This window comes from Ochotona princeps, chromosome 3 (genome assembly GCF_030435755.1).
Source record: "Ochotona princeps isolate mOchPri1 chromosome 3, mOchPri1.hap1, whole genome shotgun sequence".
NCBI lineage: Eukaryota > Metazoa > Chordata > Mammalia > Lagomorpha > Ochotonidae > Ochotona > Ochotona princeps.
Window position 1 is genome coordinate 87,496,590 of NC_080834.1, and position 15,189 is coordinate 87,511,778.

Genomic DNA, 15,189 nt, shown 5'->3' on the forward strand with positions numbered 1-15,189 from the left:
GTGCACACGTTCCTGAATAGGTAAGGGGCCAGCAGAGACTCCCAAGCATGTCTTAGCTTCCACTCTGGTGAGCAGCCACTAGAAGGGAGTCTCCAGGCAGACACAGAAGCAGCACTTCTGTCTCTACTTGCCTTGAGCCTTCCTTTCTTCTTGGCCACTTCTTGTGGATCCAGAGGGGGCAAGGCCAGCCCAGATGAAAAGGGCTTCTCAGCAAAGCTCAGCTCCACATTCCAGTTCCCAGTCCCCACTGTCTCTGACCAGGGAGAGAATGGATTGCTAGACAGAGGTGGATACACCATGTCAGCAGCACCACAATGGCCCAGATTCAAGATCTACTGGGGCCATTTGATTAGTTCTTTGCAGGGCTGATCAGAATGTAGATAACCAGGCCTTTCCGGTTCCTGATGACCGCAAGAAGTCATTTCCAACCCAAACCTAAGAGACTGCCCTGCGGCCATCTCCATCCTCCAGTTCCTCACATGCCCAGTAGGTCTGCAGCCCAGACACAGCAGGGGAGGGTCAAAATGACCGTGGGTTGCAGGGAGGCCATGAGACAGTGGGGCTGTACTGGAACCACAGCCATGTGCCAGCCTGAAGCCAGTCCTCTCGCCCATGGTCACTGCCAGCCAGAGCTCTCTGCAGTCAAGTGAGAACCCCACAGCCAAGGTAGCAAGTCCCTGGCCTGGTGCACACAGAGCAAAGCAAACTGGCTCCATGGTCCCACCTGTACCTGCTCTGTGCCTTACAAAGGCAAGGAGCCCAAGGTCCCAGGACAGCGTATCAGCTGTTGGGGAAGCACCGTTGTCCAGGGGAGGCCTCAGGTCGGAAGCTGTGTTTGTTCAGTGGGCTCGGGTAGTAGGTAGTTGTGTACACATTGGTCTGTTGCAGTGGGTAGAAGCTGGCTCTGTCGTCAGGGATCAAGTTATTCTTGTTCAAGGTCTGTGTGAGGAGGAAGGGACAGAGAGGCAGGGTGAGGAGAAAGGGGACAAGCAGGGCAAGGACAGCAGGAGGGATCACACCAAGTGCCCTGTCCAGTTATACCTGGCTTAGCACCTAAGTCAGTAATCGCTTCACCCTGTTCCCCCTGCTTTCTCACCTTGAACTCCATGGGTGTATACTTCTCGTTTTTAGGGGTGCCCCCACTCTTGTAGTGCAGGTGGTTGGGGGTGGCGGGATGGACGAGTGTGGATTCTTGGGACTGGCGTTGACAGTGCTGGCAGGACAGGTACACCGCCAAGGTCAAGAGTCCAGAGCCCAGGAAGCAAGAGACACCGGTGACCACCAGGTGGATGAGGTTGAACCCTGGTGGGGAGGAGAGGCGATGGGCAGTGAGACAAGGGGAATGGAGGGACTACCAGCTGCCTCTCTGAGGAACAGAAACAGCAACAGGAGTCTCTGAGACATCAAGAAAAAGGGTTTTGAGATCAGAGGTTGGGTAACCTGCCACAGGGACCTCTCCCACACAACACCCTGCGGTTTGAGTCAGAGGGTCTGGAGTTGCAGGTCTCTCCCTGGGACAGAGGGTTGATGGCTTCTAGCTGTGGGCAGGGGCAGAATTCCCCGGAATCCTCTGCCTGTGCAGCCTCAGAGCTGTGAACTCCCAGCAAGAGCTGGCTGTCTGCGTTGGGAGAGGGGAAGACTCCAGGCTATGCAGCACAATGAAGGGCAGAATGCCAGTGCCTGGGGGTGGTACTGGTTCCTCTTACCTTCACAGCCAGTGGCATCCTCCACGCTGGAGGCAGGCAGGATTACTGCAGGAAGACAAGTGGAGAGGGGGTGAGGGGCAGAGGGAAGAGGAGAGGAGGGGAGACATGGCTTTCCTGAGCTGCATGCATTGCTAGGAGGAGCCCAGGGCCAACACCTAGCCACAGGATGCCACCTGGGGGCCTTTAATCTCTTCTGTCTCCCCTAGACTTACTCCTGGCTGACGCCTCTTGAATGGGAAGTGCCAGAACCCCAAGTGCATGTACCCAGGCGAAGAGATGGGTTTTTCTCTTGGTGGTTCCAGGCTGCACAACCTCCTCCCACCCTACCCCCACCCCCACCCCACTGCCAAGGGGTTTCACCCTGCACCCCCCACACACCCCACACAGGATACATGCTACCGAAGAGGGGGCTCGTGGTGATGTGCAGGTGCTGGCCTACCAGGAATCTCGCTATAGGAGCAGGGGCGGCTCTGGCTGCTGTTCCCAGCACAGGCACTGGGCCCGGGGACCAGCTCCTCACAGTGCCGGCTGCGGCTCTGGGCTCCTTCCTCCGTGCACGAGCCCCACTCAGACCATGGTGACCAGCCTTCTGTGGGAAGTGGGTGGGTCCTCCTCGGTGAGGATCTGAGGGCCCCGACCCCCACCCACCCCCTTACTCTGGGGGGAGCTGACGGGCGGGGAGGGCTGGAAGCTCGCAGTACCTGGGCAGGCCTGGGTGGCACACAGCGCCTCCTCCGTGTGCAGCCCAAGGCAGGTGTCCTCGCCGGGGGAGGGTGCGGGGCTGGTGCAGGACCGCGTGCGCTGGTAGTGGCCCCCGCCACAGGAGGCTGAGCACAGGGACCATGGGGTCCAGCAGGACCAGGCTCCCTGAACTGAAGCAAAGGGATGGAGCACAAGGAGTCCAAGGGGAGCCAGTGCCATCCCAAGTCAGGCCACTGGGGGCGCTGGCAGGGACTGACCTCAACCTTCAGCCACCCCACTTTCATCCTGTAGGAAACTGGACTGGCAGGGAAATGCAGTGTGTGTGTGTAGAGACGGACATACCCATTCTGTGTGTGGAGAGACAGACAGACATATCCATTCCGTGTGTGTGTGTGTTGGTAGAGACAGACAGACATACCCATTCTGTGTGTGGAGAGACAGACAGACATATCCATTCCGTGTGTGGTGTGTGTGTGTGTGTGTGTTGGTAGAGACAGACGGACATATCCATTCCACCATGATGTGGGAGAAGAGACACAAGGCATGAGGAAAGACCCCTCTTCAGCAGAGCAGTCACTGTGTCCAGAGTCCAAGGAAAAATTGTCCTGGGGACTCTTGCATGGGGAGCTGGCGCCCCCCCCTGGGGGGAGGGGAGGGCACAGGGTCCCCTGGGCGCAAGGTTTTCCCACTGTCAGAGACTCCCTGGGTGCCCGCAGGGTTACCTGGGCAAGCCTGCGGGTTGCAGTCCTGGTACTCGGCCGCGTCTCCCACACACAGCAGGCCCCCATTGCGGGGCTCCGGATTGGTACAGGTTCTTTTGCGGACGCGGAAGCCCAGCTCACAGTCCCGGGAGCAGGAAGACCACGGGCCCCAGGACGCCCAGCCCCCGCTCACTGCGTGCGGGGCGGCATTCCCACTGCGCAAGAGGTCTTCCACCAGGGCTGGGGAAGGCACCCGGGGCCTCAGCGACGTGGGCTCCTGCGCGGCCCCGGTGCCCTCCCTAGCACGATTCGCTCGCCCCAACTCCCCACCCCCGCCGTCATCGCTGTACCATACCGTCGGTGTCGCAGGCTCCGGAGCCGTCAGCGGGGCAGGTCCGAGTCTCCATCCTCCTCTTGCCGAACTGCAGGCCGTGCGGGTCGGCCAGGGGTGCCCGGCAGGTGAAGCGGAAGCGCTGCTCTTGCCGCGCCCCGCCCTGCGTCACGTTCACCGGCAGCCACGGCGTCCAGGGCGTATTGCGCCGCACCTCGGGGCAGCTGTCGGGGTTGCAGGTCTTGAACTCCTGCGGGGGAGGGGGGCAGGAAGCGGGCGGGTCTCAGAGCCACCGCGTCTCCAGGTCCCCAGGTATTAGGCTCGCTTGTGCCTGCATGCGCCTTCCCCCGGCCAGGAGAGCTTACCACGCCGCAGCCCAGACAGGTGTTGCCATTCTCACAGGTCCGCCGCCGGGACTGCACGCCGCCACCGCAGTTACTGCTGCACTTGCTCCAGGAACCCCACGAGGCCCAGAAGATGGGCACCGGGCAGGGTGTGTTTTCATTACAGAACCTGCGAGGGGACGGAAAGCAGGCGTCACCTGGACACGCGGAGTCTGGGGAGAACTGCGAGGTGCAGCCACCTTCCCCAGGGAAGACTGGAGCCTCTGGCTGGCTCAGAGGTCTCGAGGCAGGTGTGTCCACAGGATGCCCGCTCACCGCTCCTCACGGCTCTTGCCCACGCAGATGCGCCCCCCGTGGCGAGGGGCAGGGTTGCTGCAGCTTCGCTGGCGGACCTGGAAGCCGATGCCACAGGACGTACTGCACTGTGCCCAAGATGCCCATGGCGTCCACGCCCCATTCCTGGTGGGAAGTAAGGGGACAGAGCCGGGTTGGTGTTTGAGTCCCAGCTGTTTACAGCTAGTCTGGGAAGGATTTGACGGGGTTGTCAGGACAGGACAGGCCTTGCAGCAGTGACACAAAACATCTGCTCCCCTGAGGCTTTCATCCACTGCGTTCCTCCTCAAACATTAACGGAAAGCCTCCTTCCATGGGCAGCCTTCCCAGTTAAGGACCATAAAGACAGGCTGCCTTTGCAAGCTGCATCCTTGCACCTAGGCCTCCCCCTCTCCCACCACCCTCCCCACCCCTGCACACACCTTCATGCAACCTCAGAACCTGCTCCCTCTTGTCTACTTCGACATCAATTTTCAAATCTAGGCTCTCCTACTTCCTGAGTGGTTTAACCCTGGACAAGCTACAGACACCTTCCTTTTCCTTGAAAACCAGGGTAATGTCTTAGTACCTGCCCCATGAAGTGGCTGTGAAAGTGAAGCCAATAAACATATATAGGATAGACATTTTAAGACCACCCAGGATTACTTGTGAGTTGATACTGTGGCAATCTGAAGGCAGCCCCAGGCACCAGGCAGTGTGTAAACTGGCCACACGCAGTATCCTCTTCACATCTCCCAGCCACTCTCATGTGGGGCCCAGGACCCTCAGAGAGACTCAGATGGGTTAGATGGCTTGGCCAAGGTCACATCTCCAGATGGGCAGTCCAGGATGGGCACAGAATCTGTCTCACCACTGCATCTATGCTGTCCTTCACGTTGGGACAGCGAGGCTAGCCCTTATCTGGCAGTGACTATTACGCCCGCCTTCTTTGCATCCAGAGCACCCAGCATGGGGACACCCCTCCCCCACCAGGCTCATGCTTCTAGCCAAGGACATCAGCCACCTCTGCAGTTCCTGGCTGCCCTGCCTGGAGCGACTCCCATCCCCTGCTGCAAACACCTGGGTGGTGACGCCTCCTTTCTCCAGGTCGCCCCACCCTGGCCCAAGTCCTGTCCCTGCACATACCTGGAACAGTTGGCAATGTGGATGGCTGGCCCCAGGCAGCTGAGGCCCCCACAGCGAGGCTGTGGGGAGTCACAGGATCGGGCCCGACACAGGCACGAGCCTGAGCTGTCCCCATCTAAGTGCTCGCATGGTTGCCATGGTGACCACGGGCCAAAGCCTCCGTCCCGTGTCATATTCCGCACCTGTAGATATGCATAGGGGGTGGGAAGGAGCAGGGAGGGTGTGAAACCCTAGGGGACTTTGGGGATACAGATGGGAAGACCCAGCCTGAGGCAGAGATGGTAGGGGCATAAGGCTGGGAGGTGAGGGTGTGAAGGAGTTCTCACGGGGCACGCTGTGATGTTCTGGGTCCACAGGCTCATGTTGGCACTGTCCTCCAGCGTGCTGCAGCGTTGCTGCTTGCCGTCCCAGCCGCAGTATGGGTCTCGTGCCTCCAGGCATGCCCTGCCAGACAGAAGCACTCAAACTCATACCTGCTGCTTTCCCAGTCTCATCTGCATTTTAAGCATGCACCTGAACACTCCCCTCTGAATAGCTCTGTCCATCTGGTGGACCCTCTATGATAACAACCAAGGTCACTGAACTCCTACTCTGTGTCAGGTGTCCTAGGTAACCCTGCCTCCGGGCTGGTCTCTCTGTGTCACCTAGTAAAAAGGTACACATCCAGGTATGCCCCAGTGCTTCCTCTGCTCATGTTTGGGGGCGGGAGTCCTCTCTTTCTTTTCTCCTTCTGATTTATGTATAGTATGGATCACATGTTGAACAACAGCAACAAAAACCTCAATGTCCTCTACAGGATTTCAAGGAGCAGAAAGAGGCTATGGCGACTGTGGCATCATGATCTGCTGTCTATGGCTAATTGGAAGGCTAACTGAAGGGAGCCAGAGGAGGGCTCCCCACACACGTACAGAACCCACTGCCACTGCCAGGGCAGACTTGAATCCCTCCCACCTGCTAACACCACTTCTATCCACTTCTGACCAAGTCTGCCGGAAAGGGTCTGGCGATAGTACATGAGCAGGGACTCAGAAGTTGGAGGTGAGAAAACAGAAAAGAGGGTGTCAGACTGCCAGGAAGGAGGGGGTGACTGGTGGAGGAGTCAAAATCATCATGTGCCTTTTCAGAGATTTTCCCAGTGGCTAAAGAGCCAAGGATGCACAGGGTTAAGATGCCACACAAGAAAGACGAGAGGGCGCAACTGCTGATTTCTCCAACCGAGATCTTTTCTTTCTTCTGGAAGCTTTAAGGAGCATCAACTGTCCAATGAATTATCTATTTTTCACAGGGCTCTACAGTGGCATAGCAGGCTCCAGAGACCAAGGAGAGACTTTACAAGAAAAGTGTTCTAAATGGTGGAGGAAGTGGGAGAAGAAAGCTCTGCCCCCTGCTCTGGCCCACCTGTGACCTTGCGTAGGTAAGGTGATACCTGGGGATCCAGAACAGTCAGATGCTGCTGGCAAATCTGTTTCCAGTTTGTTCACCTCAGACCATTTGTGAACTGTCCATGGTCTCACCTGGGATCATGGTCTGAGATGAGGTACTTTCATGGACAGAACCCACAACACTGAACATCCTGAGACCACATATTTGGGCAAAACAGTGCCATACCCTGTGGCTTCCAGCCTCAACTCCTTGCCAACACTGGGCAAAATAACCACTAACAAATCCAACCAACTGGAGCACAGTAAAACACACTCTTGAGTTTATTTCTCCCTGCCCTCAGAAAGGAAGCCAGCCCAGGGTGTAGAAGCAGCTTATGGGACACTTTATAAGCAAGAAAAATAGTTTGCCATGGTTAGTCACTAACAGTAGCAACACATAAGCTTCTTCCTACCAAAACCAAGTGTGTATCACCAGAGTATTTGGGCAGAGGGGCCCTTGGAGATTGCCCCAAAGCCAGTGCCTGACCTGTCTTTGAATGAAAGCTGAAGGGGACCCTCCCCAAGCCATGAGACTCCAGCTCCATCACTCATTGCTAAAAGTCACTTTAAAGCTTACACAGAAGCCACACTCTTAAGAAAATGAAAGCTGCAAACAGAAGAGAAAACATCTCTGACCATACAAATGGATGACAGTTGAGAATTCTTTTTATAAAAGCAGCCATCAGATCAATAATATATCACCATGTCTTTTTATTTTTTAACTGCTCTGTCACAAAGATCCATTACAAAAAAGAATGGGGTTCATTCCATAGGCTGGGACAGAGACAAATGTGCAAGTCCTAAGCAGGTGCCTGTTAGCAAGTCTCAGGATAGGAGCTGTCCAAGGTAGAAAGTGCAGGGGGGTGGGAGTTTGGGAGTGTTACTTAAGGCTGCACAGGTTCCCAGGCAGCCTGCGGCCTTCAGCCACGAAGGGAGGTCAGAGAAAAAGGGCCTCTGAGCTTAGGCGCTTATGGGACAGGCAGGGGAGGAGAAGAGCTCCCAGGGACAGGGCGAAAGGCAAGTGAGAAGGAGCAGATGGGCGGTTCCTGCCTACAGCAGTCCATTTCCTTGGCTCCTTTTTGATGAACCCTGGTTCCTAGCCAGGCCGGGGTTCTGGTGATGCCTGTGGGGCTCAGGTGCACCTAAGTGAAACAATATGGCTGCAGGGGTGGGAGGAGGTGGAATTCTGCCACAGAGGGTTAAGCCGTCATCTGTGACACAAGGTCTTATATCAGAACACTGGTTCCAGGTTCAGCTGCTGTACTTCAGATCCAGCTCCTGGATAATGGCCCAGAAAAGCAGCAGAAAATGCCCCAAGTGCTGGCTCCTGTCACCCACATGGTAGGACATAGATGGACTTCCTGGTTCCTGGCTTCAGTTCTGGTTATTGTGTGACTATTTGGGGAATGAACCAGTGGTTGGAAAGTCTCTCTTTCTTTCCTCTCTGACATTATGTCTTTCAATTAAATAAATCTTTAAAGACAATAACAAAAAAGGAAAGAAGCTGGTTGGAGACAAACCCTCTGAATCTGAGTGGAGGAGTGGGTGGCATGCTTACCCATCCTCACCCTCCTACCAGCTTTGGTACCCCTCCCCAGTGCAAATGCTAATATTCCTAGATGGGAAGTTCGCTTGCTGAACCCTGGAGCCTTAGGGTTGGTGGATGCATATACTTGCTTGCTCATTCTATTAACCTGGAGGTAATCTAACACTTTAAAAAAAATCTATGTACAGTTTCTTGGCAGGGTCTCTATGACAGGCATCAAACAGCTCCTATCTCACTTCAGCCTGACCCAGCCCTAGCCATTGGGATCACTGGGGATTGAACCAGTGGATGGAATCTCTTTCTCTCTCCCTTCCTCCCTTTCTCTCTCTCTGAAACTCTGACTTACAAAATAAATAGGAGTAGCATCATGGCGTAGTCAGTTAAGCCGCTGTGCCAGTTAAGCCGCTGTGTAGCCAGTTAAGCCGTTGTCTGCAGAGGTATCCTGTGCTGAGCAGGGCTACCTGGGGTGGCATAAGAAAATCCCCGAGACATCGGGTTTTGCGCTCAAAAGATTAAAAGCCTCTTAGAGAACAAAACATTTGTGAAAATTTGAATAATAACACAGAGTTCAAAAACATAAGAAGTGGGTGCAATGCTGTCAGCAGTTAGCTGGTGATTTACTGCCCAGCACTGCCCCCTGATCTGTGTCATGAATGATGAGATTCCAGACAGCCCAGGAGGCTGGAAGGCTCTGAAATGTGCTTGGGAAGATAAAACAGGAATGAAGACTCTGGCTGCCACTGCTGACTTACGGGATCTGGTGCTTCATGAGCACTGTGAGGCCTCTGCTGACAACAGCTCACAGCATTCGCTGCACACAAGTTCCCCACCCCAGTCTTCTGGAAGACAGAGCAGGTGCTCACAAAGCCACCTGCTCGGTGGATAACAGCTAAGACAGGCCAGGTAGATCCAACTCCACCTGTCACGCCCAGTGTCAGATATCAGCCAGGGTCACCCTCCCCTCCAATCCCCCAGCAGACATCTGGAAACTTCAAGGGACATTCCAGGCCTGTTCATCTTACCAAGCTCCTCTCACACTCTGAAAAGTGGCCTGAAACCGCTGGGCACTGTAAAACGGTGCTGTTTTGCTGATGGAGTTGCATGTTGGAGCTAATGAGGAGCTTGCCTGGTCCCCTCTGCCGGGCTCTCAGCCCTCCCCTCAGTGGCTGAGCAACAGCCCTCAGCAGCAGGAGTGCCATTTGTCCCCCAGCTCTTGACAGATGGCACAGCGGGGAGGGCTCTGTGCAAAGGTCATGGAAGCTCGCGCGGCTGTGACTGTGCCAGCAAAGGAGGAAGAGATGCAGGCTGGGTGGCAGCAGACGCAGCCTGGCCAGCAGGCTTTGGCCTGACCTAGGCTTTCCCCTTTCACCCCGGTGTCCCACTGTGGGAAAATGTGTAAGGCCACAGCACAGCTTCCCCACATAGTGTTTTGCCTCCACCCCAGCCTTCTCCGCTGCTTAACAGGGAGGAAGCTGAAGCAGCAAATGCTGGTAGAGGACTCCAAGCACTAGCTAGCTCCCCTTGAACTCGCAACTCCAGGCAAGAATTGCACAGATAAAGCTCTCGGAGCTTCAGGCGCTGGGGCTGCAGCACTCACAACTGGCTAAGCGCACGCTTCTCCCCCACAGAGAAGCTTGTGTATGCAGCCTGCCCCCATTGAGTCCCTCCCTTCCCCCCCGTGGGATCCTGTGGGCCAGCTTAGAGAAGGCACAAGCCAAGGTTCAGAGACGTTGGGACCAGTCCCAAACCCCAGCCTCGCAACTTCCCGGGGTGTGGCCGCCTTACCCCTGGCTGCGATAGGCGGCGCACCTCTCCAACGGCACGCGCAGCACACCCTCGCTCAACCCCACGAAGAGCGCGCGCGCGCTGTGCAGGATGCGCAGGCTGCGCAGGGGCTCGCGACGCCCCGGTGGCAGCACGTGAAGCTCCTCCAGGTAGCAGCCGCGGAGGCTGCGGCTCGCCGTGGACAACGCCTTCAGGATGGTACCCGACTCTGGAGGGAAAAGGATGCGGTGAGGGGCAGATACAGGTGATCTTGAAGGCCCTGGAACTTCACGACCCCTCTTCACAGCAGCCCAGGTCAGGGGGTGGGAGGAAGGCCGGCTCACCGGTGCCAATGTAGAGCACGTGGTAGAGCGTATCCTTGGCCTGCACCAGGTCCACGACGAGGTGTGAGAAGCGCACGCTATCCTGGGTGACGCAGGGCTCTGGGGTCACCGGCTGCACTGCCTCGCTCATCAGGAACAGGCGCTGTGCGTCCTGAAGGCTGCGCTCCGTCAGGTTCTCGTTGGGGCCAGTCTCTGGCAGGGTGCCGCACTGCCGTGGGGAGCCAAATCAAGTGCACCCAGGCTTGGTGTTAGGGGCCGTGGCCGCAGGCTAACATCCTCCAATCCCTGCCCCGTAGGCACATCCACCTGCGAGATAACCCCTGCACCCTTCCTGGAGTACCCAGAGGAAATGGGGATGAGGGCAGAGGGGCCTGTCAGGGCTGGGGAGAGCAGAGGGAACTGATAATTTGTAACCAGTCCCACGAGTATAGACGTCTATGTCCAAGATGTCATGCTGTGGCTTAAGTCCCCCTCTGCATGCGTGGTCAAGGCCTGCCTTCCCCTTCCCTGGTCTTTATCAGCTCAGAGCTCTCCCAATGACTCCACTGAAGGTGGAGAGAGGGGAGCAGGGCAGCCACTCCCCCTGTATTCTGGGCATATCAGCCTTTGCACACATCTATGGAGTATTATTTATTATCCTTTGTTTAACGGGGTTGAGGACTTTGTCCCAAGTGGTACAGACACAAGCGTGGCTGTTTAGCAGGTCCACACAGCCTGAGCTCTTGCCCAGCTCTGTCCCAGTGCCTGTGGGGGGATCTGGATGGAAAGTCATCCACCAGCAGTCTCCTCTATCCAAGCAGGGGTGATGCTCACCTGCAGGACACATTGGCCACCTGCTGGACACACTGCATGAGGCTGTTCAACACTGCCCTGGCTCTCTGTCCCATATGGATACAGAGGTTCCACTTCCCTGTCTCCCAGGAGGTTTGCAATGGCTCTGAGTTATGTGCCCCTGCTCTGCCTCCTGTCCATTCATCCCTTCTTACTTAGGGCCCTAGAGGTTGTTACCATACTATGAGGGAACCATGGCAGACCCCAGAGATGGGGGAGGCCCTTAGGGACAGATCTGTGCTAAGCAGCAGCTGGGAACTGCCTTGTGGTGGGCTCAACTGGGGAGAACGCAAGACCATGAAGGGAGAGGTGGTACCTGGAAATTGGGCAGGGGGTTGGCGATGGGTAGCCAGGCAGCCCTGGGGTTCTCCTGGTAGCGAAAGGGGCCGTTGAAAGCCTGGGAGATGGCACTGAGGTTGAAGGCGCAGACAGCAGAGGCGGCAATGCTGTTTCTGAAAGGCAAGAGATGGTGGGGACCCCCTACTCCCCACCTTAGGCTCTGAAATTTCCCAGTGGTCACCTCCAATCTGCAAGACTTATTAAACCCCTGGGCTCACCCTGGGGCCTGGTGCATCACAGAGGAGAGGTGGGCCTCACAGTCTGCAAACCTTTCCCCCCACCCCTGCCCTGAGAAACCCACTGACACAAGAACAAGGGGGGGATATTCCAGGCCCCTTCTCCCCCCTCCCCCAGCCAGTATGGGGGACAGAAATGCACCTGGTGGTTTCTAAGCATCACAATTCATGCACACCAGCTCCTCCTGCCCCGCCCCAGGAAAAAAAAAAAATCCCTTTCACATTGCAGCTCAGCACCATGCACCTGTACTGTGCTACACTCGGATATTTTCCTTCTGTTCCATTCTTACGGGTTAAGTTACTGAAAGACTGGTTGCCAAACCACAGCTCTGGCCTAAGCCAGAGAACCTCTAAGACCCACCAGTCCCCTGGCAACCCCAGCCTCACAGAGACAACACAACACCCAGTCCTGGCTGCGACATGCCTTCCCCCTCTCAAGTGTGCCCACTTCTCTCCACTTCTGCCTGCTCTCAGCACCTGCCCTATTGCACACCTGCCTCTTCCACTCCCTCTGGATGGGACATTATCACCCCAGTGGTCTCCGGTCGCTTCTCCATGCAGCAGCCAGAGTGAGCATCTCCCAAGGCACATCCAGCCTGCTTCAAACCCTTGAACAACTTCTCCTTGCTCCCAGATAAAGATCAAAGTCCAGAAAGCAGTCTACAAGGCTCTTTGAGACATGATGCTGCCAGCCCTGCCCCTTCAGCCTCCTCTCATGTCCTCCCCTCCTCACCCTCAAAGCTCCGGTCACACCACTCCCTGCTCAGGTCCTAAAATACTTCTTCCCTCCCAAAGAGCTGTTGTCTCCTTGTAGTAGACTTTTTCTGCCCCTGGTTAATCCCTCCTCATTTTGTAGATGTCACTTCCTGCAGGAAATCGTCCCTGATCACTACTCCTCCATATTACCATAAGTGTTCCCACCCACTGCCTTTCCCTTTGTGGCATTTATCACTATTAAAATGGGCAGTTTAATATCCATCTCCCTCTCTAGAATGCAGGCTCCTTAAGCATGGGGGCTGATGGAGCACAGCATGGACAAAAACCGTCTTGGCCTCCCACTGCGTGAAAGCAGTGCACCCATTCAAATCCCTAGGGTTGCCATTCGGCTGGGTCAGCCCAGCCCAGCCCTGCCTCACTCAGGCTCTTCCCAACCATCAGAAGCATCCAGCCTCAGTCCATACTCTCCCAAGCCACACCCAGCAGCCAGCCCAAGCTTTCTCTCAGCTACTTTCTGATCTGTAAGCCCCTGGGTCACTTCAGCAGGTGCTGTCTCTGCTGTGTTCACAAGTGGCTCTCTGTCATGCATTCACTGGATATGAGACCCTCTCAGTTTTGCATATGAGCCCCTTTCGGCTGTGAGTCCGTGTTCCATTTCCTCTTTGTCCTGCTCTTCTTGTCTTACCAGAGCCACATCTGCTTTTGCTCACTGATGCCCCACCCCCACCAGAACTCACCTAGCAGGCAGCAGGTGTGTCAGTTTCAATCCACACTGGCATTGCCACGTTTTCTTGATGCCCCTCTACTACTCCTGTCCTCTGCTTGCCACTGCCCATCTTAAGTACTGGGCACACCGAGTCCTGCCAGCCAGCTCTCCTCCACTCGATCCAGTGCGGGCTATGCTTGCTGCACGTCTGTCCTTGGGGGTCAGCCTGCCTCTCTGCTCCTGCCTTACTCTCACCTCTGCCCATGCTCCCAACACTGTCCTTCCTGTAACTGACCTAGCCCTCACCCAGTGCCTGCTCCCTGGGGGTCCAGGTCATCAGGCACCACTCTATGGCTCTTAGCTTTCTGGGATGCTCACAAAGAACTCTGAGCAGCACCCTGGAAGCAAACACTCCTGGTCTAGTCCATATCACAGTCCCTGGCGTGGGTTACCTGCTTCCCAGAGGGAGACGGTGAAAGGATGGTGCCCTGATTTCCATGGGGGCTCTGGGGAGGTGCTCTTCCTCATACTAAGGAAGTAAAATGGGTTATACTGTGCACCTGTGCTTTACCCTGCAGTACAGAGGATGACAGCTGGACTGCCTGAACACTGGGAGGGTTAGCTTTAGCAAAATTGAGGAGTTGCAAGATTGAAAGGGAATGCCAAGAATCCCTGCACAGTTTCCACAACAGCTGCCACATTCCTTGGTTCAAGGCAGACCCCCACCCTCACTACCACCAGCAAGCTGGAGTTGTAAATGCTCTCACTTTTCTGCACACACCTACCTGGCCAGGGACTTGCCATCCCCATAAACCGAACTTCCCGTCCTTGCCCCTCCCCCTCACCCCCCCCCCTCCAGTGCAGGAGGCAGCATCCTCAGCCAGTCTGGTGTGAAGCACCCAGCAGCTCCCATTCTATGGATGAAGCCACAAGGGAGGGGGCTGGGCCAGAGCACTCAGTGTTGACGCCATGGCAGGGGAGGCGGGGCAGGGACTCACACATTGGTGGTGAAGACTCCGTAGATGAGGTCCTGCTCAGGCAGGTGGAAGGCACTCTGCAGCTCGTTGTAGTAGAAGGGCACCTCGCCCGGGCGGGAGCAGTTGAGCCGTGCCTTCATGAAGGTGGTCCATGTGTCCTCCAGCAAGAACCGGCCGCCCACGTCGTTCTTACACACGCGGGCCACGCGAGAGTATACCGTGCGCCCACAGTCGTGCTCCACTGCATTCTCCCGCAGGAAGAAGTAGGCAAACAGCCCGATGTCATAAGCTGCCACGAAGTTTGGCTCTTGGGGCGTGGGAGGGTTTCAGGGTGGGACAGAAGAGGCACAAGGGGTGGGTCAGGTCAGCAGGGAAGAAGGCAGTGGAGTCAGAGCACAGGGATTTGGTTTCCCCAGCGCAATGACCTGGGGGCTGGAGTGAAGCCTTATCCACCTGCAGCATTCAGGACAGCTACAGCATCTGCTACACCTGTGCTACTAAGCATACGTGTTTCATCTGGATCAACCCAATGGGTCCTCACAGCAACCCATGGCCATGTTGCAGGTGAAACATCAGGCAACCTTCTCCAGCACATGGCTAGTCCTTAGAGAAGTGAGGATTCCATCCAAAGGGATGGGAGACTCATACCCCACTCCCACTACCCTCTATTTTCTCCCAGATGTTTTGTTCTCATCCATCGGAGTTCTCTCCTATCTCAGGGAACAAGGGGGAGCCTTTCAGAAGTCAGGCAGGAAGGAGAAGTGGTGGGGGGGGCGGTAAGAGTAGACTGGCAGGGGCAGAAGCAGGGGGAATTTTGCCCCTCACGCAGGCTACAGCCAGGGCCTCCTTACCATTGAGCCACTTGGAGTTGTACTGAGCGGTGCGGAGTGGTGGCCCGCTGCCCAGGCTGCGGTAGATGGCAGGGTCCCGACCCGAGAAGTCGATGACTGTGGCTGCATACAGCTCCCCCTGGGAGGAGATGACGGCCGTGGAGTTGTGACGTGGGTCGTAGGGGCAGCGGGCCACCCCGTTGATCTTCTCTAGAGTCCGGCTGAGGTTGCCCACC

General features: G+C 56.3%; 1 protein-coding gene across 2 annotated transcripts in view; it reads right to left on the bottom strand.

Annotated features, from left to right (window-relative positions):
• Nucleotides 1-327: 327 nt before the first annotated feature.
• SEMA5B (semaphorin 5B) overlaps nucleotides 328-15,189 on the bottom strand; it is a 108,018-nt gene continuing 93,156 nt past the window's right edge. For both annotated transcript variants that reach the window (XM_058661294.1, XM_058661295.1), the window contains 16 exons: nucleotides 14,975-15,188; nucleotides 14,145-14,430; nucleotides 11,465-11,600; nucleotides 10,318-10,525; nucleotides 9,995-10,202; nucleotides 5,569-5,686; nucleotides 5,243-5,424; nucleotides 4,100-4,243; nucleotides 3,806-3,953; nucleotides 3,465-3,690; nucleotides 3,131-3,349; nucleotides 2,408-2,578; nucleotides 2,146-2,295; nucleotides 1,707-1,751; nucleotides 1,097-1,302; nucleotides 328-939 (listed from right to left, as the gene is read on the bottom strand). In XM_058661294.1, the coding sequence (XP_058517277.1) occupies nucleotides 781-939; nucleotides 1,097-1,302; nucleotides 1,707-1,751; nucleotides 2,146-2,295; nucleotides 2,408-2,578; nucleotides 3,131-3,349; nucleotides 3,465-3,690; nucleotides 3,806-3,953; nucleotides 4,100-4,243; nucleotides 5,243-5,424; nucleotides 5,569-5,686; nucleotides 9,995-10,202; nucleotides 10,318-10,525; nucleotides 11,465-11,600; nucleotides 14,145-14,430; nucleotides 14,975-15,188 (2,820 nt within the window). In that variant the 3' untranslated portion in view covers nucleotides 328-780. The remainder of the gene's footprint in view (nucleotides 940-1,096; nucleotides 1,303-1,706; nucleotides 1,752-2,145; nucleotides 2,296-2,407; nucleotides 2,579-3,130; nucleotides 3,350-3,464; nucleotides 3,691-3,805; nucleotides 3,954-4,099; nucleotides 4,244-5,242; nucleotides 5,425-5,568; nucleotides 5,687-9,994; nucleotides 10,203-10,317; nucleotides 10,526-11,464; nucleotides 11,601-14,144; nucleotides 14,431-14,974; nucleotide 15,189) is intronic.